Below are 27,872 nucleotides of genomic sequence, written 5' to 3'. Positions count from 1 at the left end.
GAATGAAATTCTTTTTAATAAATGCAAATAAAATTCGTTGCATTGGGGTGAAAGGGTTTCAGATTTTTCTCTTTAAATTTTTTTACTGTAATAGCTATATCATTTTAAAATAAAAGGATACATAATAGGAGTCGGAAATTAAATGGCTTCTGGCAAAAACAGCGCCCAAAGGATCCTTGATTCTTATTAAAAACCCTAAACTCTTTAACTTAATTTCAAACCCACAAACCAACTAATTTAAAATTCACTTCTACGGAATTTCCACTTCTACCAATAATACCCTGTGAGCAGCGGACCAAATCTAGTCCCATTTGTCAACTTCATGGTAAATGTATTCTAAAATGTAACTACTACATATAAAGTCTTGAGGCTCTGGGGGAGTGAGGCTCTGGGTTAGACACCAGAGTCTTTGTTCTGAGAGTTCCACTGTCACAGACCCACTTATCTTCTTGGTTTCCTGCAGCAAACTGACTTGGCAAAGTACCGTCATGACCCAGAAGGGTTCTAGTTCACTGACTATCACTGGGGCATTCAAATATGATATTGCTCAGTGACTCCATGAAATTAAAAAAAGAAACACCCTTCGATTTAATGCAAAACCAGGCGCCAAAACCAGTTTCCTAGGCTGCAGTACCAGACTCATGGGTCCGGTCAGTGCAACCTGTTCCTGCCAGGAGGACAGGCTCGTGCGTGGCTCTGTGCTGCTCTCGCCTCTCTTCCTGAGCTGGAAATAAATGAAGCTTCCTGGTTCTACCTGGTTATTACGTAGAACCCAGACAGAAGACCCCAAAGGAAAGCTACTCAAGAGCAAAATGAAGCCTATCCCAGATGGGAACTCAGAAAACGAACCAGAAAAGTGGGGAATAAAACTGGTGGGGAGAAGTGGGCAACGTTCATGAGGTCTGAGATCTATTCCAAGCTTTGCCCTCAGCAGAACCCATTCTGCACAGCAGAGCACATTCGGGTGGCAGTTTCTAGTTCAGAAAAAGGAGTTGTACTGAGTTCAAAATACGTGGCACAGCCACCCATCCCTAAGCTAGCTCCTGAAATGGAACAGATACCCTAAAAGAAATGCAAATGACAATCTCTTTTACAGCAACTGAACTAAAAGGAATGCTGGAGGGATTAAGGAAGGGAGGGTACATGCAAGATGACAATTCTAAAACAGGATGTCAAAACATGAACACGCAGTGATGAAAAACAAATCTAGAATCAAAGGGAAAGCTGTCAAGCTAGTAGAGAATGTACCAATGAAGGCGCAAGTGTTTCTAAAGTTTTGGTGATGGATTCTCATATCAGAAATGTCTATCCTTTAGCAAAGTTCACTTAAGTAAATGTAGAAACCAGGACTGTTACAGGCCTTGCTCTGGATTTGATCTGGAAAACAAAACACAGAGAAGAATTAACAGAGACCAATGGAAAGGAACTTAAAGGTTGATAAAACTGTGAAGATGGAAGTGATGTTGAAATAGTTATTAGTTAATGGTCCTGGCTGAATAGTTTATAAATGTTATAAAATTATGGCCAGTTTTGAATAAAATATACATATTAAAAATGAGTTTGAAAGTTACTGGCCTCAGTTCTGAATGACGGTCAAATCACAGCAAATACTGTTGATAAACTTGTCTCTTAGAGAAAATGACAATCAAAAAATTGAACAGAATAGGAAGTATATGTTATCTGCCTGGATTTGGTTTATTTATCTACCAGTCTTCAGTTGGCCGTAACATTTCAAGAACCAAGGAAAAAAGGTTCTAGTAGCCAAGCTGATGTAACAAAGTCCATGAAAGGATGATCTGATACTTTCAGAGAACAGCACTTTATTTATGATCATTTTAGCTGTTTTTCTAATCATGAGGATTATCAGGTGTTCCTGTCTATCAGTGCAGCAAATTGGAAGAGAGGAACATGACCGCAGCCAGACACCCTTACAACACCAAGAAGTCCACATGGGAAGCAAATAAAATGATAAAACATAAACGTAAGAACTTAGTAATCATGGAAATTTGGAACCTCTTAGTTTAAGGACAAAAGTCACATAGAGCCCAACAAGTGCTAAGGCGAAAACTGTATTATAGCACTGTATTATATCCAGGACTCAAAAAACGGAGTTTTTCTACTCAGAGTAAAGGGGCAAGGGTAAGGAAATGCAGGTTTGAGAAATATGTTTGTTAAATAAAAAACACTGAAGGGTTACATAGGTAGCTTCACTTGCTTAGAAAATGTATTTGCATTCCCCAATCAAGAAGGATAAAACAAACGATATTATATTTTGTTTTTGTTTTTTAATGAAAACACATAGGACTGATAATAAGCCTAGGACAGGAGATTAAGGAAACTTCACTGAAAGGGTAATAATGTGAGAAAATCAGGAAACCTGAGAGAATCAGAGCAGGGGGTGAAATAAGTGAGACCCTCACAACCAATAATAAGACAGCCGGAACTTTTTAAAAGCCTGCAATGGTGCTACTTCACAGGTAAATGTCAAAAGAGCCAGAGGCAGAAGAGGAACGGGAACACACATCCCCGAGCCTGACCGCGGGGGGCCAGCCTGGCCAGGACACCACAGTCCGCGCCCAGGCCAGACGCCGACCGCGGGGACACGCGCTACGAGTGTAGTTCCCTTGTCTAAGAAGTGAAGTATCACAAATTGTCACAGGAATAAGAAGCCTGGATAAATTACCTCAGTGAAGCCACACAAGTACAGTGTACACAACCTTCCACCCACCCACTGCATGACTGGGAGCAACAAGCAATGCTCTCTGGACAACTTCTCACTGTATAATATTAAAAACCTCGAAAACAGCTTTGGAGAAATGTATATTTTCCCTATTTTTTTTTTTTTCCTCTGCAGATATGGCCTTGCCAAACATTTTCAAATTAAAAGAAACCACTGTTGAAGTTAGGCTTTTAAACAAATATGGATGAAATTAACATTTTGAAATTATGTAATAAATGATGTCAAATTTAAATTATAAACTTAGGACTAGAGAAAGGAATAATTACGTATCAGAACTAAAATGCTACAGCCAATATTTAGGCAGTAACAAATTTTACAATGCTATTTGCTACTGTCATCTCTCTGAAGTGAAATTTTTATCTTCACTCTTCACACCAAGCTAAATAAAATGCCGTCTTTCCATGTTTTAGTTTCCTGGACCATAGATGGAGTTACAGTATGAATCACCCTCATTAAATAAGTGAGTTAGTTACTGTAACTATGAGCATACTCATGGGCAAAAATCCTTATCATCCACTATGCTGAACAATCAAAATGTCCACACAACGGCATCATTTCTGGTAAGTTCTAAAGCACAACCTATTTTAGAACCCAACAATGACTTAAAAATCTTTCATTTCACAAAAATGGAAACTGAGGCTAAAAGAAGGGAAGAGGTTAAGTGATTTGTATGAGACAGTCATGGCCAGAATCCAGTTTCCTGTGGCCTAAGATAGTCCTCCTTGGAGGAAACTGAGAGTTTATCATTCACATCCAGTGACAACAGCTGCTCTACAAGGAAAGATTTCTTTCAGTAAGTTAAAGAACTTTAAAATAAACGTTTGGGGGACTTCCCTGGCGGTCCAGTGGTCCAGCACGGAGGCGCTTCCACTGCAGGCGGCATGGGTTCGATCCCTGGTCAGGGAACTAAGATCCCACATGCCGAGCGGCATGGACAAATAAATAAATAAATAAAATTAAAAATAAATAAGTAAATAAAAATAAACTTTCAGGGCTTCCCTGGTGGCGCAGTGGTTGAGAATCTGCCTGCTAATGCAGGGGACATGGGTTCGAGCCCTGGTCTGGGAAGATCCCACATGCCACGGAGCAGCTGGGCCCGTGAGCCACAACTACTGAGCCTGCGCATCTGGAGCCTGTGCCCCGCAACGGGAGGGGCCGCGATAGTGAAAGGCCCGCGCACCGCGATGAAGAGCGGTCCCCGCACCGCGATGAAGAGTGGCCCCCGCTTGCCGCAACTAGAGAAAGCCCTCGCACGAACCGAAGACCCAACACAGCCAAAAATAAATAAATAAATAAATAAATAAAGTAGCTATAAAATTAAAAAAAAAAAAAAAAAGACACAAATTCTAAACTACATTCTAAATTTCTAAAACACTCACTTAAAATATGAATATTTAAAAAAAAATAAATAAATAAATAAACTTTCATTGTGGGTTGCTGAGATGGGCGGTAAATGATTATTTTCCTCACTACCTGGATTTCTGCCTCCCTCTGTCCTTTCTATTTATTCCCAATCTGCAATTCCTCTATTTTCCACTCAATCTTCTCTGCTACCTTTGTGACAATATATGTTGAATTACCTTCCCTGCATACCAATGCCTCCTGCTCCCCAAACAAGGCTAATAAATAAGCAAACCTCATTTTAAAAGAGAGAAAAGGAAAGCACAACACACCAAGCAGGTTGATAGGGTCACCTGGCAAGGGGGTGGCTTAACTAGAAACAGAAAGGAGATACTCCCAGCATCCATTAGATTAAAGTAGATTAAAGAGGTTTATCCCGGCTTCAGCAAATGCTTCAGATGAAATCATGCATGTAGTCAGGTACTAAAGGAAAATGAGAAGATTCTATTCCCAAAAGTCAAAGCTTAAAAGGCTGCCGTACTACCCAAAAGTCACAGCGCACTTTTAATTTCATGTTTGCTCAGCAACCCCCCGCTGTATCTATTTTTTTTTTTTTTTTTCCTATAGGGTCTAATGAGAAGGAGGGATATTTAAGGGGTTGGGCATGAAGTGACCATTTAGCCTCTCCCGACAAGGACAGAGGGGCCAACAAGGATTGTTTTCTGTCGTGCAGCAGGTCAGGGGTGGAGAGGAACCCTGCTCAAAAGCCATACAGGAGAACGACAAAGAAGGTTCTACCCTGACAGAAAGAAGAGAGGCTAACACGACGAGCCAGACAAGCCACACCTGCCGGGCCAGGGAAGGGGGGCCCAGTCTCTCCCTGCACGCGTCCCCGAAGCTAATCGGCTCTCTCCTCCCTTCAGCTCTGCCATGAGCCCTCCCTCAAACCGAACCCAGTCTACCTTTTGGGGTCCTGGCTCCACAGGAGAGCCACCAACAACAGTTTAGAGTAGTGGGAATTCCAGTGCCCACTGCTGCAGCGGGGTTCTAGGGGTCAGGGAATTCCCAATCATGCCAACGAGACTAAAGCAAAGACACGTGCTTTTCCTGGCATGCAGAGGTAGAAACATACGTCCACTCTCCCACAGACGAACCATCAAATGGTGACTAGATAACACAGTTATCATACTTACACTTTAAGTATATTAATGTAATAAATAACGTTTTGTGCCTGAAAAGTACACAGCACACAACACTGTTCCATGGGAAAACATCTGGAGAGTTGATGAGTTCAAGTTAAATGGTTTCTTTCCAATACAAGACTGCCACCTAGTGGTTAAAGAGGACACCTGCACCCACGACTGACCGTGTAGGTACAGCACTGGGAAGGGAGTGGGGAGGTGGTGATGAAGGAAGACATGTTTTCTAACACTATTTTTGCAATGACCATGGAACACCTAAGTTAACACTACATGAAACACAGAAACGGTGTGGAATAATAGAGGAGTCAACTCGGGAGTGAGATTTCTCATACTGGAGATCTCAACATGGCACATAATTCTCTAAATTTGCACATTTTAGGAGCTGTTCAACACCAACATTAAGCTTTGAAAAACAGGAAAATGTAACTAAAAATGTTGAGCGATAAATTAAAATTTTCTGATCTAGCCACATAAAATCCCTTTTCTCCTCTAAACAGCATGTTAGCTTCCACACTCAGCTTTTTACCAAAGGACTTGTACATAGGCTAAAGCCGAATCTGGGGCCCACCTCAGAACGAATGAGTCTGCATCTGCATCCTAACAAGACCCCCGGTGACTCACAGCAAGAGCTGAAACGTCAGCGCTGCTTTAGATCAATCCAGTCAGCGCGGCCCTCCTTCCCCAATCTTGTAAGTAAAACAAGTGATGCTGGTGAAGAGCTAAAACTGCTTTAAGAAATCCAGTGTGAACACAGAGATTTCAAACAAGTAAAGAAACGCTTAATTTTACCTTTTGTGAATTTCATATAATGAACACGGTTTTTGGAGATTTTGGACTTCTCTTCAAGGCTGAAAGATTTCTTTTCCTTGTTGTCTGAGGAGTCTTTTAAAAAAGCATGAAAAGCATTACATTAAACTCTCTGCATTCCATTCTCATTCTCTTACAGTGACACAGTCTTATTTAAATAAAATCCTACGAGCCCTATTATTTATCACTGAACTCTAAAAATGATTAGAAATATTCTTAAACTGTGTACTATGGATCTGGCAGGGCTATTCTCCAGAAGTTTATAACATCCTGGAGGAAGAGAAATGAAAACTTGTGTTCACACAAAAGACCTCCACACGAATGTTCATGATAGCTTTATCTGTGATAGTAAAATACTGGAATTAACCCAAAATTCCTTCAATGGGTGAATGGCCGAGCAAATTCTGATACTCCCTTATATGGGAACACTACTCCACAATAAAGGGGAAGGAGCTGTTGATACTGTGCAACAATCTAGATGGACTTCAAGGGCATTATGCTTAAATGAAAAGGTCAATCTACATACTATGTGATCCACTTAGATTATAACATTCTTGAAACGACAAAACTACAGAGATGGAGAACAGATGAAAGGTTTCTAGGGACAAAGATGAAAGTGGAGTTTGGAGGTTGGAGGGGTGGAAGGTGGGTGTAAATACAAAAAGGCATCATGAAGCAGCTCTTTTGTGGTGATGAAGCAATTCTATATCTTGATTGTGGTGGTGGCTACATGAAATTATACATGTGATAAAATTGTACAGAACTACACACACACACATACACACACACAAATGAATGAAGGCTAAAAACAAATAGTGAAAACTGAATAAGGTCTGCGTTCTAGCTAATAGTCGACATGAGTGTCAATTTCCTAGTTTTGATGTTATGCTACGGCTATCTTAGATGTCACCGTTGGGGGAAACTGGGTGAATGGTATTCAGGATTCTTTCTACTACTATTTTTGCAATTTCCTGTAAGTCTACAATTGTTTCCAAATAAAAAGTTCTTTTAAAAAGTGAATAAAGGTAAGACAGATTAATGATCATCAAAAACAGATCAGAGAAGATAATCAGGTAGAGCGTGAAGGAGCAGAGCTGGCACTGAGCCACCGCCTCAAACACCAGATTTCACTGGAGGCTCGCCTTTCAGGACAAAAACAACAACAAAAACAAATCATTGAGGAATAAACTCAGGTGGTTACTCCTTTGATAAAACAGGAAAACATGAGCCAGGAAGCAGTCTTAGTCCTTTGCCTGAAATGTCAGAGCACCTAGATCCGGGGTGAGAGTCAGGGGCAGGATTCTCAGTAGCTGCCTGTGTTCCCTCATCTTTATCTATTTGTCACGTTTAAGTAGCAGAAAGAGCACATCATAGGTAGAAAAGAGACTGAATTTTCCTATGGTTATGTCATAAGGAAATACAAATACAAGGTTAGAGAAAGGAGAAAAAAGGAAATTTTCACCTTAGTAGTGAAGCAAAACAAGCACATGTCCATTAAACACATTAGCTAACTGTAATCCCTCCCAGGAAATTAGTCATTTTGAAAGCAAAGTGTAAATTACAAGCAAGGCTCTGAACAATGTAAAGGCAGATGTTTTCAGCTTTCAGACAATGCCTAGCGCAGCTTAATCACATCAACAGCCTGAAACGTTCTCCTCCACGGTCACTTCCCAAGATCAGCTTAGGACTTTTTCAAAAACATCCCACCAGGAAACTTTCTGCTCTTTTTTGTGGCCAAACACTTTACATAGCACATAGCATTCTCAATTTTGATGTTCCAAACACAAACTACCAAGCACAGTATCAGCTTGAAGTAGCTTTTACCAACTGAAGGCTTACTAAGTACTAGGCGCTGGGCTATAAGCTTTCTATGCAATCCTGTATTTCATCTTGGCAACCACCCTGGAAGGTAGCTGCTATGATTAATAAACCGACTTCATAGGACACTGAAGCAAGAGGGGTAAAATAAGGCCCATCAAGGCGGTGGCTATGACGGGAGTGGAACCCAGGCAGATTTGCATGAGAGCACACATCCTTAACCTCCACACTGTGTGCCAGCGCAGCTGCGCTCACACTTCTGGGGACGTGAGAACCCCCTGGGAGCTTTGCCACCTTCCGAGCACACAGCCTTTCCAGAGCAAACCCGAGACCGGACACGTCCTAGGGGGACAGTTTCTACCTGGCTGTCCACACACACGCTTTCCTAAAGCTGCTCTGTTCCGTGTGGATGCATCCATCTGGTCCTCTTCTTTGCTTCTCCCCTGCGTCCTCCTCCCACTTTACACAAGGGGAGCACAGCTCTCCTCTCACCAGGATCAATAAGGAACAAGCCACAGTACTGGCGTCGTGGAGGCGTCTTTTAATGAAAGCCGCAAACCCAGCACTTCCAAAAAGGTTTTACTATTCTAATAATTATCAAAATTTATATTTCCTGGTTTTGTTCATTATAATCTACTAATTAATAAAGACAACCTAATCCAAAGGGAAAGTATTTACCCTTAGGCCTTGGGGCTATTAGACACAAACCCAAAATTTATATGTATTTGTTTTGTAGCAGAGAAACATGACAGGGTAATGAATTTTTCAAAGTTCAAGCAAAAAAATACATTAACATATTATGGGATATATACAAGGGAAATATTTCAGAGGAAAAGAAACTAGGAAACATAATATCTCTGAATATTAAAGGACTTACTTATCTATTTCTAAAGAGGTGACCATGGATATCAAATTGCTCTAGTATTGAACATCGACTGGATACATTTGGGACTCATGGAATGCTTTTATTTTAAAATGCCACTTTTCCCAATAGGCCAGATATTATATTCTTTGTAACTATTTAGAGCTGTGATTAAAAACGTTATCTGAAACTGTGAGATAGGCTATACTGTTTCTTGAAACCCCCTCAGGAGCCCTGGGAGCAAAGCTACTTGAAGACGCCTGTCCTGAACCACACCTCTGTGGGTGACAGGTTATCAGCATCCCAGGTTACTTCCAAAATATTTAAAATCACAAGGGACAAAATACCTGACAGAAGTAAGAAGCATTTCTCAAAACCATGAGATAAGTCTACCAAAAAGCTCAGTTGAGTCTGGGAGTAACTAATTGAGATAGGATAATTTTTAAAAATGAAATTTTAAAGAATATAGAGATTTTTGTGTTCCACAAAGGAATAAGGGTTATTTCTAGAACCTTTGCAAGATTCTATGAAAAGGATAGTATAGAATTTCTGTTTAGTTGAAAGGCAAACTGTGTTGATTCGGTAAGCAATCTTAAGGAACTAAAAATATTATTATACCAGAAAAATATGTTACTAGGTTATCGTGTCATCTGCTTGTCAGCTTTAATTCAAGTAATAAGACCAAAAATTCATTTGGATGAAGATACTGTATTTACCAAAGATGACTTGGCAGAAAGATAATCTCAGCTCTCCAGATCCATTCCCTGGCCAGCTTTTCCGTTAAAGGACTATTCTAAAGGCTGGACTGTACTGAGCCAGACGGAGGCAGAGCGAACAGCACTGTCCCTACCGCAGGGGTGCAGCACCCTCTAGTGGTCTTGAGGTGGAAGTTAACCTATAGATGAATAACTCAGTTAATGATTTACTATACTTCTATGCCTCACGCAGAAAAAGACTCAGCCTGCACAGGTGAGCCTGTGGATGGGGCTGCAGGACAGGCACCGCCACCTGGGGTCTGATGTGCCCTCGCCACCTTCCTGACGAGTAACACAGGCTTCCCCGAGGCACTCCAACACTTCTCTGACCGCCCTTGCGGGAATCCATCAGGAAGGCCCGGCTGCGGTGACTGTGCTCAGCCTGGGCAATCAGCACCAAGGGACCTGTCCCGAACCAGGGTTTTCATGGCTATCACAAGGGCATTTCTCAGTTAGCAAACAGTAATCACGATACTATCAAATTGGAAAAAAGTAACTTTCCAGCTATCACTGTCAAATCTCAAAAGCAAACTGCTCAAAACTCTGCTTTCTCTTTTCCACAGCTCCAAAATGAATCTCGTAGCTCCTTCCTTTATGGAACCCTGGTGTGACAACTTCTGGCATCCCTATCACCTGAAAAGTTACAAAGTATTCTCTAACTCAGTACATCAAAGGAGAAAGTTATAATACCAAACAAGGTGAGAATTTTCCCTGTTCAAGAATGAACATGTGGGGCTTCCCTGGTGGCACAGTGGTTAAGAATCCACCTGCCAATGCAGGGGACACGGGTTCGAGCCCTGGTCTGGGAAGATCCCACATGCCGCAGAGCAACTAAACCCGTGCACCACAACTACTGAGCCTGCGCTCTAGAGCCCGTGAGCCACAACTACTGAGCCCACGTGCTGCATCTACTGAAGCCTGCGCGCCTAGAACCTGTGCTCCGCAACAAGCGAAGCCACCACATTAAGAAGCCCGTGCACCGCAACGAAGAGACCCCGCTCGCCGCAACTAGAGAAAGCCTGCGTGCAGCAACGAAGACCCAACACAGCCAAAAATAATAAATAAATAAAAATAAAATAAATTTATAAAAAAAAAAGAACGAACCTGTGAATGCCTCTAGGTAAAAGAACCCAGACTCAAGAGCTTCTGCCTCCATGACGATGTCACAGTAAAGGCCACCTCAAGTCTGACACCTTAATCATGTCATTGAACCTGTTTACGAAAAGTGATGGCCATTTATACAACACCAGATTTTCATTAAGGTAGACGTTGATTCCTGATATTCAAATTGTTGCATCTGTACTCTTTAGTTAACCTTCATTACAGGTTTAACATGACATAAATTACACTTGCCATGTTTTACCTCCAGAAAAGGGCCCATGCAATTTTCAGTAATCTCTCATCGCCACAAACATCACCATACATAGGAGTACTTGAAGTCTGTACAATTAGTTATAAAGCAAATCCCTCGTAACCACCTCCAGGGTTAGAAACAGAACACTACCTGCATCTAGAAGCATCCTGCACCCCTGTGCCTCTTCCTTCTATAACAGGGGTTCTCAGCCTCGGAACTACTGCATTTGGGGCTGAATGATTATTTGTTCAGGGCAAGAAGGAGAGACACAGCTGTGCTGTGCATTGTATCAATAGGATGTTTAGCTGCATCTCTGGCCTCTCCCGACCAGATGTCAGGAACATCCCCCGAGTTGTGATCACCAAAAATGTCCACAGATATTGTGAAATATCCCATGGGAGGCAAAATCATCCCCAGTTGAGAACCACTGTCCTAACAGTAACCATTACCATGATTTTTGGGATAACCACCCTTCCCCTTGCTTTTTGTTCTGGTTTTAACCATTCTGGGGGGAGAGGGGGTAATAGCCATAGAAAGTGCATAAAGCACAATGTACTCACATACCTGTGTAACTACCAACTGGGTCAAGAAACAGAACAAGAATATCAGCCCAGGAGTTCCCCATGAGCCCCTTCTCAATCCCAAACCCCTCCCCCTCCCCAAAGGTAATCACTATTGTGACTTTCATAGTAGAGTACTCATTTCTACCACGAGTAACTTTACAACAAAGTTATAACAAAATAACTTTGTTATAACAAAGTAACAAAATAACTTTACCACCCAAGTCTAGTACCTAAATATCAGATTTCTGCATTCCATTTGAAGTTCTATGTAAGTGGAATCACACTGCATGTTATGTGTCCCACTTCTTTCAGTCAACATTGAGTTAATGAGTCTTCGACACCAGAAGCAAACTACAGCCTGTGGACCAAATCCGGCCCACCACCTACTTTTGTAAATAAAGTTCTATGGGAACATGGCCACATCCATTTGTTTATATATCATCTCTTGCTGCTTTCATACTCCAACAGCCAAGTAGTTGTGACAGAGACGCTTCGGTCTGCAGAATATCTCTATCCGGCCCTTTGTGGAAAGTCTGCCAAACCCTGCTCTATACTCTCACATGTAACTGTACTTTATTCTTCATTTCTTTGTATTTACAAATGTGGCAGTCTACTTTTCCATTCTATTGTTGGCGGATATCTGGGTTATTGCCAGTTTGGGGATACTACAGATAGTGCTTTAAGTATTCTTTCCTTCTGACTGAAGGATGTACATCCTTGAAAATTTCCTTTATTTACGGCCTACTGGTGGTAAACTTTTTGTCTGAAAATTTATTCTTGAAAGACATATTTGCTGAATGTAAAGGTCTAGGTTGCCAGTTATATTTCCCTCAATATATTACTCCAATGTCTTTGGCTCCCATTGTTAAGAACTCTGCTTTCATATATAACTGTTGCTTCTTTGAAGATAATAAGCATATTGTCTCTGGCTGCATTAAGAATCTTCTCTTTTGTGTGTGTGTGTATGCTGTTCTGCCATGATGCTATGTTGTCACATCTGTTATTACATTTGCGAGTAGAGACTTTTAATGTAATCTGCATGGATTCTCTCAATTTTCTGAATCTGTGGATTTGCTTTATCACCAGTTCTAGGCAGTCTTCAGCCCTTATCTCCTTAAATTTTGCCTCTGTTCCATTCTCTCTCTTCTTGTGCTGCTGAACTTTTATTAGATATTAGATTTTCTCACTTTATCCTCCACCTAAACTTCTATTCCATATTTCCATCGTTTCGTCTTTCACACCTGCATTATGGATACTATCTTCTAATCTATGGTCTACACTTTCTTCAGCCGTGTCTACTTTATTAAACCCAACAGCACATTCAGTATCCAAACCTGTGTATTAGAAGCCACCTAAAGTCATCAATAATGCAAACTTATGAATACCTGATGGGAAAGAAAAAGCTTAGGAAACAAAGAGATTTGGATAAATTTTCAAATAAATCCCTCGTATCTTTGCTACTGTCTCTCAACTATTCAGGAACTGAGAAAAATTGGGGAATCTAGTTATTTTGGTATTTACTTCATTTCTTTCTCTCACACTAGATTTGAAGTTTCTTCACAGGGGGAATGAGTCTTTTTATCTATTTCTGTATCCTTAGTCTTCAAATGACACCCTCAAGAAAGTGAAAAGACAACCCACAGAACTGGAGAAAATATTTGCAAATCATATGTCTGATAAAAGACTTGTACCTGGAATATATTAAAAATCCTTACAAGTCAACCATAAAGACACATAGCACAGTTTAAAAATGGGCAAAAAATCTGAATAGATACTTCTTCAAAGAAGACACACAACTGGTCAATAATCATGTGAAAAGATGTTCAGCATCATTAGCCATTATAGAAATGCAAATCAAAACCAAACTTAGATACCACTCCCACCAACTAGCATGGCTATAATCAAAAAGACAGATAATAGAAAGTGTTGGCTGAGATACAGAAAAATTAAAGCCCTCATACACTGCTGGTATCACCCAGCAACTCCATTCTAAGTATAAACCCAAGAGAAATTAAAATATATGTCCACACAAAAACTTGTATGCTAATGTTCAAAGCTGCATTATTCAAGATAGACAAAAAGTAGAAAAAACCCAATGTCCTTCAACTGATGAACGATAAACCGTAGAATATCCATACAGTGGACTCTTATGTGGCAATAAAAAGGAGTGAAGTACTGATACATACTATAACAAGGATGAACCTTGAAAACGCTACGCTAAGTGAAAGAAACCAGTCACGAAAGACCCATGTTGCATGATTCCATTTATATGAAATGCCCAGAATAGGCAAATCTTTTTTTTTTTAACATCTTTATTGGAGTATAATTGCTTTACAATGGTGTGTTAGTTTCTGCTTTATAACAAAGTGAATCAGCTATACGTATACATATATCCCCATATCTCCTCCCTCTTGCATCTCCCTCCCACCCCCCCTATCCCACCCCTCTAGGTGGTCACAAAGCACGGAGCTGGTCTCCCTGTGCTATGCGGCTGCTTCCCACTAGCTATCTATTTTACATTTGGTAGTATATATAAGTCCATGCCACTCTCTCACTTCGTCCCAGCTTCCCCTTCCCCCTACCCGTGTCCTCAAGTCCATTCTCTATGTCTGCATCTTTATTCCTGTCCTGCCCCTAGTTTCTTCAGAAACTTTTTTTTTTTTTTTAGATTCCATATACGTGTGTTAGCATACGGTATTTGTTTTTCTCTTTCTGACTTACTTCACTCTGTATGACAGACTCTAGGTCCATCCACCTCACTACAAATAACTCAATTTCGTTCCTTTTTTATGGCTGAGTAATATTCCACTGAATATATGTGCCACATCTTCTTTATCCATTCATCTGTCAATGGACACTTAGGTTGGTTCCATGTCCTGGCTATTGTAAATAGAGCTGCAGTGAACATTGTGGTACATGACTCTTTTTGAATTACGGTTTTCTCAGGGTATATGCCCAGTAGTGGGATTGCTGGGTCGTATGGTAGTTCCATTTTTAGTTTTTTAAGGAACCTCCATACTGTTCTCCATAGTGGCTGTATCCATTTACATTCCCACCGACAGTGCAAGAGGGTTCCCTTTTCTCCACACCCTCTCCAGCATTTACTGTTTGTAGAGTTTTTGATGATGGCCATTCTGACCTGTGTGAGGTGATACCTCATTGCAGTTTTGATTTCAGAATAGGCAAATCTTTAGAGACAGAAAGTAAATCAATGGTTGCCTAGGGTGGTTGGGGGAAGTGGGGAATGAATACTACTCGGTACAGAGTTTCTTTTGGGGGTGATGAAATGTTTCATAATTGGCTCTGGTGACAACTCTGAATATACTAAAAGCCATTGAACTGCACACTGTAAATGGGTGAATGGTAATGGCATGTGAATTACACCTCAACAAAGCTGTTAACAAAAAGTGCAGTGACTCCCTGCCCCGTCCCCTGACCCCGCACTCTCAGCTGGTTCTTCTCATTTTCCTTACTCCACGTTTCTTGATAATATTCTCATGCTGCTATTTCTTACCAATTTTCAATTGACTTCCAAAAACTGAACTGAGGAACAGGATGCAGTTTTAAATTGGCAACTGAGTATGGACCTTGTTGAGAAGGTGCACAGAAGCTACCTGGGGGAAGAGTGTTCTAGAGAGAGGGAGGAGCTAGTGCGAAACCCCAAGGCAGGAGCACGCTTGGTGTATTCAGAACCCAGTACAGGAGTCAGTGTGGTCAGGATGGAACTGGTAAGAAGGGGGAGGGTAGGAGACAAAGTCAGAAAGGGAGAGGGTCCATATTGTGTGGGGCTGCAAGCCCGCTGCAGGGGCTCCGGCTCTTATTCTGAACAGAAAGGAGGAGCCAACAGCGGGCTCCGAGCAGGAGCAGCACTTTAGAAGCGTCCCTCTGGCTGTGAGGCTGAGAACGCACTGGAGGAGTGCACGCGCGACGGAGAAACATCAAGTCAGAGCGGCAGCTCCCTGTCTGGGAATTCTGCCCAGGGGACACTTGGCACGATCTGGAGATATGTCCGGTTGCGACAACTAGGGGGAGGGGGTGCTAGTGGCATCTTGGGGGTAGAGGTCAGGGATGCTGCCAATCATCCTAAAATGCACACGACATGCCTCACAGCAAAGAATTATCTAGCCCGAAACGTCAGCAGTGCCATGGCAGAGAAAACCGGCTTTAGAGGCACCTGCAATAATCCAGACAAGAGATAACAGCTGCTCAGACCATGCTGGTTACCGTGCAGGTGACATGGAGCAGTCAGGGTCTGAATATATTTTAAAGGTAGAACCAACAAAATTTCCTAGTGGACACAGCTGTTCTTTGGCTGGAACAGCTGGAAAGATGAAGTTGACATCAACTGAAATGGGGAAGATGGTGGAGAAAACAGGCTGTGGGGTATGGGTGTCAAACAGTTTGCAGGGTGCAGGTGGGGGAGGTACATAACTGGAGTCTGGACCTGCTAGGTGCCAGGAGTCGACGACACCCTGAATGAAGACACTGAGCAGGGCGTTCAGGAGAGAGGGTGAAGGAGTAGAGGGAAGTGTGGCAGTGGTCACCACACATCGCCCCGTGAGACCGGAGGGCGTAAGAAGAGAGCCAGGGCCAAGGAAAGATGAGAGAGGGCCAAGGCCGGAACTGCGAGACCCTGGACATTGTCAGGCTGGGATAAGGGAAAGGCAACAGAGAAATGTAAACTGAATAAAAGCTTTATCTTGTCATTCTCAAACTCTTAATGGGGAAAAAAGTGTTTGCTTATGACTAAGATTAATTCAATGAGAATACTCCTAAAACATAAACAGAAATGACTATTTGTGATAGCTACAATCAATTAACTTTCAGATATAGGATGCTTACAGTAAAAAGAGTTGATAAAAATATCTTAGGTTGAGATTATGTCTTCTATAAGCCTAATGGATAAAAAGCAAAGTTTCCTTACCTGCTGTTTCCTGCCCATGGCAAGTGTTCAGTTCAGCCAGAAGCTGGTTAAAATCATCTTGATGAGCAATCCAGTTGTCCTGAAAACAGCAAAAAATCAATTAGAGACAAGCCTGGAGTTTACCTAAGCTGAGATAAGATATATATTGGAATCAGGGAAATCTGGTAGTTAATGTGAATTTTTAAATGTTTCACCAAAATATTATTTTATAAATTTGAATGAAAAAGAAATAGTATACATTTGAAACGTAATTTATCTATATCATTATTAAAAATGAGGATCTTGGAAGCTTAAGCCCTGATTTCAAATGTAGATGACTTATCAAGTCAACTTATAGTCAAATAAACAACAGGCCACCTGTGTGCTAAATGTTAAAATAAAGCAAAATAAAATATTTTTTTTCTCACTATGGGAAATTATGCAGGTCAAAGGGAAACAGCAGATTTGAGGGCTCCCTTCTTTGCTCATTTGACCTGAAAATCTTTTGCCCAATTCTGCTTGCTTGCTTCCACCCCAATTTCAGAAAACAGCAGTGGGGACGGGAGCAAGAAGGACCCCAGCTTCCCTGAATCCGTCAGCACCCATTTACAAGGGGCTCAGTTAACAAGCTCATCAATAACAAAGACGACCTGGCTTTAAAAGAGAATGAACGTCTCCAAAACAATATCAGCCTGCGGGGAGCAGGGTTTCAATTCGGGAACTTGCCTCATGCGTACTTTTTAAAGAATGCTTAAGGTTAAGGTATATTGAATAGGTTTACCGGGCAATGCTTCTCCTAAAAAGTTAAGTATATCTGTATATCCACCTCTCAAAAACTACCTTCAAAATCAACCTTACATAAACTCTTTTTTTAAAATTGTCCAAGGTGTGTTTATTAATTGATGAACATAAACGATATTGCTAAACATTCCATCTAGTAATTGTGTGACATTTCAAACATTTTGAAGTACTGGTCTTGGATTTTGTCCTCAGAAATAGAACATTCCCCCGCCACTTTTTTCCAGTTTATTGAGATATAGTTGACATAAAACATTATATTAGTTTTAGATGTACAACATGATGATTTGACAACATGTATATGTTAAACTCTTCCTTTAGTAGTTTAAGATTTTAGCTGTTAGCCCAAACAATTTTAGCTGCTCCAGTCCACTACTCTGAGCTATTGAACTAAGCAATGTAACCCAGTTTACCTAAAGTAATTCCCCAGATTTCCTACCAGATTCTGTTGGCTGCAAAAATGTAAGAACAAAGCTTTCGGTTTAGATCCTTTCTACAGTGAGCAATGATACTGAAAATGAAAGGCAGGGTAAGCCATGAACTTTTAATTACAGGGTCATATTTTCAAAGTGTCAGTGTTTAAGGGGAAATGTGAATAAATTCAAGTGCTATACACCAACAGTCAGAAACAGACAACGGGACAGGAAAAGAATACCACTTTCTTTCAGTATTTCCAAAATGAAATGCCACCAATTTTAACAATAGAAGCTAATATTACAACACAGGTAAAGATGAAAATTCCTCGCTGTCCTGAAATGAATATTTCTTTAAAAAAAAAACTTTTTGCAAAGTTCAGCAATAAAGCTACTTTGGATCTCTTATGCATAAGCAAGTAAAGAATCCCGTAGGGCAATGAGGCAAAACGATGACACGTTACAGACGCCCAGCAGCTTAGTTACGGGCTCCTTAGTTATCTAAAACATGTAGGATACACGCTTGAACAGCTTAAAACTGATCAATCAGTTTGACTGGATTAAATTTGGTACACTGACAAAAATATCCATTATGCAAGGAAAACCCCCAGCAGACGCTGTCGCTCACTTCGTTACTGATCGCAGCTCCTAGTCCCAGGTGGTTATTTTTAACTTGAACTTTAATATGATCTGTGGCTCCTTGCTCCTGAGCTCCTAAACCCTGTGGAGATTAAACACAAAGAGAGTTAGCATTTTTATTAGGTATAAAAATACCTCTCTTCCTTCATCAACTGTTTGATTAATCACTAAACATCTAGGAGGCATTATCCTTGTCCTCAAAGAGGACACAGTCTAATGGATTCTTACAAGATTCTGTAATACCAAGGATGCACTTACAATAATGAATGCCAATCCTTCAACCTGTGACCCACTTCAAGGACCACGGAAACACTAAGGAGAACATGCCTTTCTCTGATGCTCAAAAGCGGAGTGCTACTGCCAAACTAACGGAAGCCCATCAGAGGCATTAGAGTCTGTGGTGCTTTCCATTAAGTAATTTTACAAAACAACACTGAGGAAGGGGACTTCAAGTCCCCCGCATCATTAACACTCATCTGTAAAGAGTCCCAGAGCACCTGGTGTACTAAATGGCACCCAAGGTGGCTCCAGCACACTGGATGGAGACAAAATAAGATGATACAAAGGGGCCAGACCTTAAGGACCTTGGAAGTTATGGGGAGAATTTGGATATTATTTTTTAAAACAATGGGAAACCACCGAACTTGTAAGCAAAGGAATGACATGATCTAATTTCTGTATTTTAAAAGCTCGTTATGGCTGCTGTATGGCAAATGGCCCAGAGGAGGAAAAGAAGGGAGTCAGAGAGGCAGCTGAGAGGCTGCTGCGTTGATCAGGGCAAAAAATGGTGGTGGTTGGTCCAGGATGGGGCCCCGGATAGAGAGGAATAATGACTGGGGATTCGGGAAGTGAGAGAGGTCAAGGAATCAAGCATGACTCCCAGGTTTCTGGTTTGAGTAAGTTGATAGGGTGCTATTTGCAAAAGTGGGGAAAACTTGAGAAGAAAAAGATTTGTGGGGTGGGGAGGATCAAGAGTTTTATAATAAAAATGATCTACTTGAGATGAGGACAGAGAAGGGCCTAGGGCTGAACCCCAAGGAATTCCAAAGCTCAAAAGTCTAGAGGAGGAAGAGCCAGCAACAAAAATTTAGCAGTGGCTGGTAAGGTAGAACGAAAAACCGGGAGAGAGGGCAGTGTTGTGGAAGCCCAGACAGTGGTATTTCAAGGTACTTCAAGTCAATTACATCCAATGCTACTAAGGGATAAAGTAATGTGAGAACAAAAAAGGATCCATTGGATTTGGCAAGATCTTCAAAGACCTTGACAAGAACCGTTTAAGTGCAGAGATATCAGCAGAAGTCCTACTTGAGTCAGGAATAAAGGGAATGTGAGAAAAAGGAGAAAATGTGTAGTCTAGCTTTAAGGGTGAATAAAATCTTACTCTAAGCAACATAAAACTCTGATGGTTAAGTATGATTCCAAATGCAACTAATTAAAAGGCACCATTTATAAAAATCACAGGTTAAACAATAAACAAAGACAGCTGACGTTTATGTTCAGTTCTAACTCTATCATCACAAGGTCATTATAATTTAATTATTTCTCCAAAATCCCTTATTGATCCAAAATAAATTTCTCCCAGTCTCCTAAGGAAGATGTATTCTCCTGATCTGAAATCTCTCTGCATGGCTCCAACTTCTCTGCTCTTCTCCAAGATACCTTTCCTTTGGACCACCCCATCTTCTCTAGCATCCTCTGGCCAAACTTGGAGTCATCATTACTCCACGCAGTGTTTCTTGGATCCACAGCCCACTTCTGCTTCCGCCGACCTGTAAATGACAAATTATCTCATTAGCAGCTTATCTTTCAAACCTGGAGAATACCTCACAAACACACACATACCTAATGCATACACACGATACTTGCATAAATACAGCAAACATTATGTTTTATTAGATACAGATATCAGATTTGGCATCCAATGAGATAGTATCAACTTGGATCATTTATCCTGGTTTCCCCAATAACTGTATATTCTGAACATACAAATTGACCTTATAAGATTAAAATAAAAATATTCCCCCAAATGTGACAAATCGAAATACATGATGTACCATCAGCTGGGCCTTCCAATTCAGCAACTGGCAGCAACCTAAGGCACCTGTGACACCAGTGTCACTATCACCAGCAACAGTCATTACAGACATATACGTTAAGTGCCAAATGCCATCCATATATTCTCAGGTTCAATTTTCACAGTAACCCAATGAGGAGAGATCTGCATTTTTCAGATGAGAAAATCTGAGACCTACAGAAAGAATGTTCCTAATGCCCCCAAGCAAAAAACAGAGCCTTTATACAAACCAAGGTCCTACCAACTCCAAAGCTTATATTTTTAATCCACAGCATACGAGTCATGATCTTGGGGAGAGTCACCCTCTGCACAGCCTACAGGTACTAATCATCCCTTCTCACAGAAACGCCCTAAAGCCATATGACCCCTTCTCTGAACTCACACAGTAAATTACCTGCTGCTTTTTTTGGCATTTAATTAACATTCTTCTGTTATTATGGCTGTTTATATCCATCTCTTATGTTTGCTATTACGCCATAATCTCCTTAAGGCTCACATCCATGTCTTATTCTTTCTTATGCTTCACTGCAAGAAGTGAAAAACACTTTGCCCATAGCAAGCATTCAGGAAAAACATGAATGAATGTATGAATGATTGAGAAAGGAAAAAGGAGGGAAGGCTGAAGAAAGGAGACAAGAAAAGGGGAAAGAAAAAAAAAAAGGAAGATAACTGAATTGAAGGAACTGCTTTGAGTCCCTACAAGGTTTTTTTTTAATGTATATAAATGACCATTAGAAACTCAAGTTTATCGCTATAGTTTTAAGGACAATTATGGCAGAGAGAAAGAACTCCAAAAGTTTATTAAACAAGCATATGAAACCCAAAAGTAAACTGTGGCCAAGCGGGGAATTTGGAGGTCAAGTGTCACCATCATTCACCTACTGCACCAATGGAAGCAGAGTATCTCACTGTCAACAGCTGCTCACGCCTTGGCAGTCTCCTAACAAGTAAAAAAATAACACAGCCTCCAGTCAGAGAGGCTCAGTGTACTGCATGTAAAATCAATAAAGAGACCTGTAACTATCCACACCCTAGCAAAAATAAGTAAACCTTCACTAGCACACAGGCAGAAAAAGACTACTTACAAAGAAAAGCGAGCTGGGCTCAAATTTACAGTGCTTTGCAGAAAAAAGGTGACCTCAGAATGCTACACATGACTAAGTTACCACTTTACTTATCTAGTAAGTACTCAGCTAATGAACAGCATACGAGCTGGGACTTGTTAACCAAGGATCTCTGTAAGGCTGCTTCCCGGTGTGTGTCAGAGCTCATGTCTCTACCGTAGTGTCTGCCAGGGACTCTGACTGGGGCTTGTATGAAGGACACATTTTTGAGAATGACTGCACCCCCCCGCTGCAACAAAGACGGCATACAGTTTATGTCACAAATGTCTATACAGCGGACGCTAGTGCTGACACAAGACTGGAGAGGCGGCGAGGTCAGCTCCTCTTCCCCAGGGAAATGGCAGGTAGCCTCAACCAGCGGAGTAGGGCGGCTGCTCCGCTCAGGGTAGAGTGCCCTGAATCTGCACGATCACTCTTTGGGATGACGGCGGGGGGCGGGGGTAACCATCCTCTAGCAGGGACTCCTCCTACATGGAGATCTAATAGGATACTTTCAGGGTAACCCCAATAAACAGCCCTGCACACAACAGCTGCCAGGCCTAATACCACAAGGTTTACGCCAGGATTCAGCTTACTCTGAAAAGTGTGCTGAGTTCCAAGAGCCAGGGACAGAAATTTTTTTTTTTCTTTGCCCAAAGACACTTTCACATATTCAAGACCTCAAAAAATATATCACCCATGTATTCTTATTAAAATATTATTCAAGACATATTCAAGGTTACAGAAACTGCAGCATAAAATCTTAATGCAATGAAATCCATTAACTATCGTGTTGTCATTTGATTAGAAAATGTAATAACTGCAATTGTCAAAAACTGGTCTTGAAAAGAGTCTATGAAAAAAAGTAGTATCTTGATAAAATATGGGTCTAAGACTCTGAATTAAATAAGGACTGAAAAGTGAGAGTGATAAATGAAATTCTTCTCTTACGTTTATGTAAGCGAGATTCCTTACCTGACATAGGGGAGAACCAATAAAATAATATTTGATAATTAGAGAAATGCAGGATAAAAAATGTTTTTGAGAAACAAAGAAAACTACTAGATTTCAAAAATGGGATAAGTGACTGTGGAGAAGATGAAAGAAAACAAAATATAGTCCATATGGCAAGAGAAAACAAAGGAAATTAGCATACTTACTGAAGTGAAAATGTTCACTAAGGTTAATTATGGGAAAAAAGTAGGTTATAAAACTGTACCTACAGAATTATCCCCATTTTATAAACTATCAGAGAAAATGATTGCTAGGTAGTGAAATGGCAGACTGGGACTTTTCTATGCTTCTATTTTCTCATTTCTAAAATAAGAACACCAGTCCCAAATATCTAATCATAAGGGATGCCACAGACATTTAGTAAATTGTTTTAAAAAACACAAAATATTATATACTACTAATGTCAAAGATTTGAAAATTTGGAGTCATGGTGGGAAGAGAACAGAAAATATTCTCATGAAATTATGCAGCTTGAGTTGCTGATGTCCACAGATGGCACTTCACATCTGTATATCATTTCATACTTTGAACTATTTTCACGTTCACCATCTCATTGATTTAAGCCAACCTAGTAATGAACATAATCAAAGAAGTTTTTAACAGCCCCACAGAAACTGATCAGGGAAAGAAACATAAATGAATAGCAGAGCCAGGGCTAATGTTCCCAAGTGCACGCTGAACTAAGCATACATCAAAGAATATTAAAACCACAAGAAATCTTAGCCACACTGGTTATACAGGTGAAGAAATAGAGCCCACAGGGTCACACTGTAAAACATACTCCTTTCTGTAAGTCCCTGTTTAAAAAACAATAGAAATCTGCTGACCCTAGTGACAAGAACGTAAAGATATAGCGATAACTAGATCAATTTTGTCACTTTCTACCTCAGTAACCTTGGGGTGAATTACTTTCCTCTGAACCTCAATTTCTGCCCCTGTAAAATGTGAATGGTGCCTTACCCACTCCGTTTTGTGTTCCCATTCCTCCACCCTCTTAGATTAGAGGATGCCGACAGCATTTATTTCACGGAATCCCTGTGTAGCGTCTGTTGGGTCTGTTAAAATTTAGCAGCTGTTTCTGCTTCTTGCTCACCAGACACTTTCAAAGATACCGGCCGGCTTTTCAGGACCAAGGCACGACTGCCATCTGGTGGCCGGAAGCCTTAGCTACAGGTATCGTTCAGAAGTTAAACAGCCTCTCCAGAGGGAGGGAATTAACGAACTTCACAAAGTGATGGAAAACGTCAAAGGTAAACTGAGGCAGGGTGGGGCGTTGAGGCCAACATTCCTTCCATAGTAGAGTGTTAGTAATTCCAACTACCAAAGTCAAAACCGCCACTGTCTTACTTAGAATCACTCATTAGCCCCGCCTCCCCTAAAAAACGCTAACTTCTTGTGTTTGATGCTTCTAACCCCTTTGCTTTTCTTTTTCTTGATTCAATACACCTTCAAGAACGGGATTTCACTGGCTGAAGAGATTCTGCTGGCCCAACCGCCTCTTTTTAACCAGAGGAAGCTGAGGCCCGGGGAAGTGAAAGAGCCAGGCCGGGTTCCCACAACCGGTGTCCGAACCCCCATTCGAACCCACCACTCGCGTGCTCGGGTCTGAACGTGAGAACAAGCGTCCCAAATGGACACTTGCAGTCTCTCACCAGCAGGCCGCAGCTAACTTTCGGGGAAGGCTGGGCTGGGAAATCTCCGCGGCAGCCAGGGCGAGCCGAGCAGGGCGTCCGGGACCCCGGGCCCCGGCATCCCCCGGCCCACCGTGCGCCGGCGACTGGTGCCCCCCGCCACTCGGTCCGGCCGCCGCGTCACCCGGAACCTTCACCCTCGCGCCCGGTCGGGCCTCCGAGCCCAACACTCACGCTCAGCCAGCATCGACATGTCGCCAAGCCTGTGACGCCGCGGGCCTCGGGACCTGAGCAACGGTGGCTACCGCCCGGCGGACTCGCGGAGAAGCTAGAAGCACTAGCCTCGCACGCCCGGCGAATTGCAGCGGCGAGGGCGCGCGCTGCTGACGTCAGTGAGGCGCGACTCTCTCCTGGACCGCGCGGCGGGCGAGTGGGCGGGGCGCGGGAAGCCTGGGACTCCGCATTTGGGTGGATGCTGGGTAGACTAGCGGTTTCCAAGGTTTGTTCCAACTCCAGCATTCCGTGTGTCTATGAAACATCTATAAGGATCATCCACTAAAAAGAACTGTTATTAAGTTTGGAGTTTTTTTTTAATTACAGAATCTTGATATTTTTAAATTGTCAGCTGGGAGTAGATATTGCACTTTTAAAAATAAGGTGATTCAGTGTAAGACATTCCATCTTATTCTTCAGTCTCATGGCAGACCCGCATAGAGCAGGACTTCTCAAACTTTAATGTTTGGGTGAATCACCTGGGGATCTTGTTAAAAATGCAGTTTCTGGTTCAGCAGGTCTGGGATGGGGCCAGAGATTCTGCATTTCTAACAAGCTTCCAAGGACGTGGATGATGATGGGCTTACTTTGTGTAGCAGGCCATTAAACAACCAAAGGTATGAGTGAACTCAAGGTTAAAATATACTCTTTTCTTTTTTCCTGTTCAAGAAAAGTGCTTTATGAAGAACACTTTATAAAGTGATGGTGATAAACGCTTTCAAAATATTTCAAAGAACTGAACCAAGAAGGTATTTAGGTAAGTCATCTGTGCTAGTCCCCTGCCTTCAGGCAAGTAAAGGCCAATATCAGGGACCGATGATTGCTGCTGTTTTGTTTTGTTTTTTATAAATTTATTTATTTTTGGCTGCGTTGGGTCTTCGTTGCTGCAGGCCGGCTTTGTCTAGTTGCGGCGAGCGGGGGCTACTCTTCGTTGCGGTGCGCGGGCTTCTCATTGCGGTGGCTTCTCCTGTTGCGGAGCGCGTGCTCTAGGCACATGGGCTTCAGTAGTTGTGGCTCGCGGGCTCTAGAGCTCAGGCTCAGTAGTTGTGGCGCACGGGCTTAGTTGCTCCGCGGTATGTGGGATCTTCCCGGACCAGGGCTCGAACCCATGTCCCCTGCATTAGCAGGTGGATTCTTAACCACTGGGCCACTGGGGAAGCCCTCCTTCTTTTCTATAGCTCTGGTAAGTCTCATGTCCATCCCTCCCATCCCCACACCGTTCACATGCGTACAATTGTAAAAGCTAGCTACACATTCTTACAATCACAGAAAGGAATTCTTATGTGTTGCATTACATCTTTATATTCTATTCCAGATATATCACTAACATTTTATCTATAAAAGAAATAAAGCTGAATCTTGCCAGTTTAATTTAGCTCATTCCTAAAGAGACACCAGCGTGATACAATGCAGGGCCGGAGTGGGGTGGGGAGGAGCTGTCAGAGAACATGACAGAGCCTAAATTCTGCTACCAGCTTGGGGTGAGTCCTTGGCCAAGTCATTTCACCTCTTTTGATATCACTGTTTCAATCTATGAAAAAAAGATGATCTCAGATTATTTCCAAATCTAAAAGACTTTCAGAGAATTACTTTAATCCGATCCGGTTGCTGGTACTCAGAGAGTGGAAGGCTCATCTCTCCCTGGAGGATTTCTCCTGCGGTCCTCACGGAATCTTCCTCAGGCCCCACGAGGAACACAAGTTGAGAAGCACCTACCCACCCTGAGATCCAGTACCCTAGAAATGGATGCTTGATGTCTTGCTGAGATTTATTTACCCATCCTGGGGGAGGGGGCGGGGGGTGTCTGGTTTTGCCAGTTTGTTCCCCCTGCACCTGCTTTAAACTCCACTCCATTTCTGTTGCTTATGCCTCTGAGTAGGGGAATGTGTCGGTGATACTGTTTCTCTTAAGTCGACAAGCCAGTGAATACCAACTCAGGACTCTCATCTTCCAGGCCTCCCGAGTAGTTTATCTTGTCCTCTCTTGCAGTCTTTGTCTGTTGTCGAAGCTCAACTAGGAAGACAAACCCTAGCCAACTGCTTTGTGCAGGGAAGACTCTCTCTTGATCCTGGTCCAGAAACACCTTCCAGCTCCCCGGCAGCAGTTCTTTCCTGCAATTCCTCCTCTGTTGATCCTCCCTATCAAAATGTTATGACTTCAAGCTTTAGCCTCCACAAAATCTGTAAAGCTCAACAATGGAAAATCGTGTCCAGAGATCAAATCACCTAATGACATCAAAGGGAAAAAAAATCTGATCTCCTGACTGCCTTATGATCGTTTTCTTTATTGTCTTAGGTTAGCCTTCTCTAGTTTTGGAGCAAGGTGGTGACACTTTAGTCTCTTTGTCTTGAGATAGTTCTAGGACTATAGGTGGTAGTGGGGAGGGTGATGGGGATGGGGGCAGGGAGATGCCTGCAAAGGGAATGAGTAGACACAGGGTTGGAGTTGGATGATGTAGGAGGATGGGCTGACTTGGTCACCACGTGAGAGGGTTTCCAGCCCTGAGCTGCTGGCCGAGGACCCCTGTCCTGAGTGTGGGAAAGCATCATGTCAGGCAGGGACTGCACCGTGGCAGTGATGATGGACACCCTGTGATCCCCTAGGAGGTTCCCCGAGCCTCACTGTGGCTCTCCCTGACCCCTCTGGCATCTTCCTTCTGGCTTCTGCTGCTCTCTGGGTAAGCAGTGCACAGCCCAGGGAGCTAAGTCCGCGTGGTCTGTCTTCCCCACCATGATTTTCCTTGGTGCAGTAATTAACAGAATGAGCTCCAAAGTTACAGGGTTCAGATCTGGCTCTGACACCTGCAAGTTATGTCTGCTCTCTGATTCCTCATCTGCTATCCCATGGGGTTGCTGGGAGGATTAAGTAGAAAGCACATGAGGACACCTTGTGGGCTACAGCACTATAATACTGTAGGCAGCCATGGCTGTTTACCCTGAGAATTACGGGCAGGTCTTGGGCCGAATCTGCCCCATCCTTATTCTTCACGTTCCTCTCTCATCTCCTACCGAGTACCAGCTGTTGACCTTGGGCAGCTTACTAAATGTCCTGTGCATCATTTTCCACATCTATCTGATAAGGATAATGCTGGTACCTGCCTCAAAGGGTTGTGATGCTGATTAAATGAAGTGATTTAATGAATGTCTTAAACGAAGTTCTGAAGTAGTGGAGGACAGTGTCTGGCATGGAGAAGTAAGTCGGGAAATGGCTCTGTCTGTATTTGAGTGCACACAGTTTTGTTTTTTAACTGCACACCAAGACCATCATCTTAATCTCTCCAGTGAAAGTAACAGATGAGAGAGATTCCTGGCGGCGGGGGTGGGGGCGTGGAATCTTGCCTTTGGGCATAGAACCCCTCAGAACTGTAGACCTGTTAAGCCGCTAGCCAGGGTCACTGCTGACTGAGGAGGTTATAAAGAGGAGGCCATGATCGTGGCGCACAAATATTCACATCAGGGGATATTTTAAGGAAATCTCTGTAAGTGTTTTAGGGTCATCTTTTACTTACACAGAGTTCGTTCACATTTGGTCTCTTTTAAAAAACTTTGTTATGAGAGATACCATTAAGTAAATAATACCATT

General features: G+C 42.2%; 1 protein-coding gene across 2 annotated transcripts in view; it reads right to left on the bottom strand.

Annotated features, from left to right (window-relative positions):
• The window catches only part of PINX1 (PIN2 (TERF1) interacting telomerase inhibitor 1), an 80,487-nt gene extending 56,095 nt beyond the window's left edge, over positions 1 to 24,392 (bottom strand). The window contains exons 1-5 of one of the 2 annotated variants that reach the window (XM_059926796.1): positions 24,252 to 24,392; positions 19,855 to 19,964; positions 18,185 to 18,277; positions 16,367 to 16,445; positions 6,073 to 6,165 (exon numbers count right to left, since the gene is read on the bottom strand). In XM_059926796.1, the coding sequence (XP_059782779.1) occupies positions 6,073 to 6,165; positions 16,367 to 16,445; positions 18,185 to 18,277; positions 19,855 to 19,964; positions 24,252 to 24,270 (394 nt within the window). In that variant the 5' untranslated portion in view covers positions 24,271 to 24,392. Of the gene's footprint in view, positions 1 to 6,072; positions 6,166 to 16,366; positions 16,446 to 18,184; positions 18,278 to 19,854; positions 19,965 to 24,038; positions 24,231 to 24,251 lie in introns of those variants that run through there. The other variant, XM_059926797.1, reaches the window with a different exon arrangement.
• Between the last annotated feature and the right edge of the window lie 3,480 nt (positions 24,393 to 27,872).

This window comes from Balaenoptera ricei, chromosome 6, assembly GCF_028023285.1.
Source record: "Balaenoptera ricei isolate mBalRic1 chromosome 6, mBalRic1.hap2, whole genome shotgun sequence".
Classification (NCBI taxonomy): Eukaryota; Metazoa; Chordata; class Mammalia; order Artiodactyla; family Balaenopteridae; genus Balaenoptera; species Balaenoptera ricei.
This window is presented reverse-complemented; position numbering and strand designations above follow the sequence as displayed.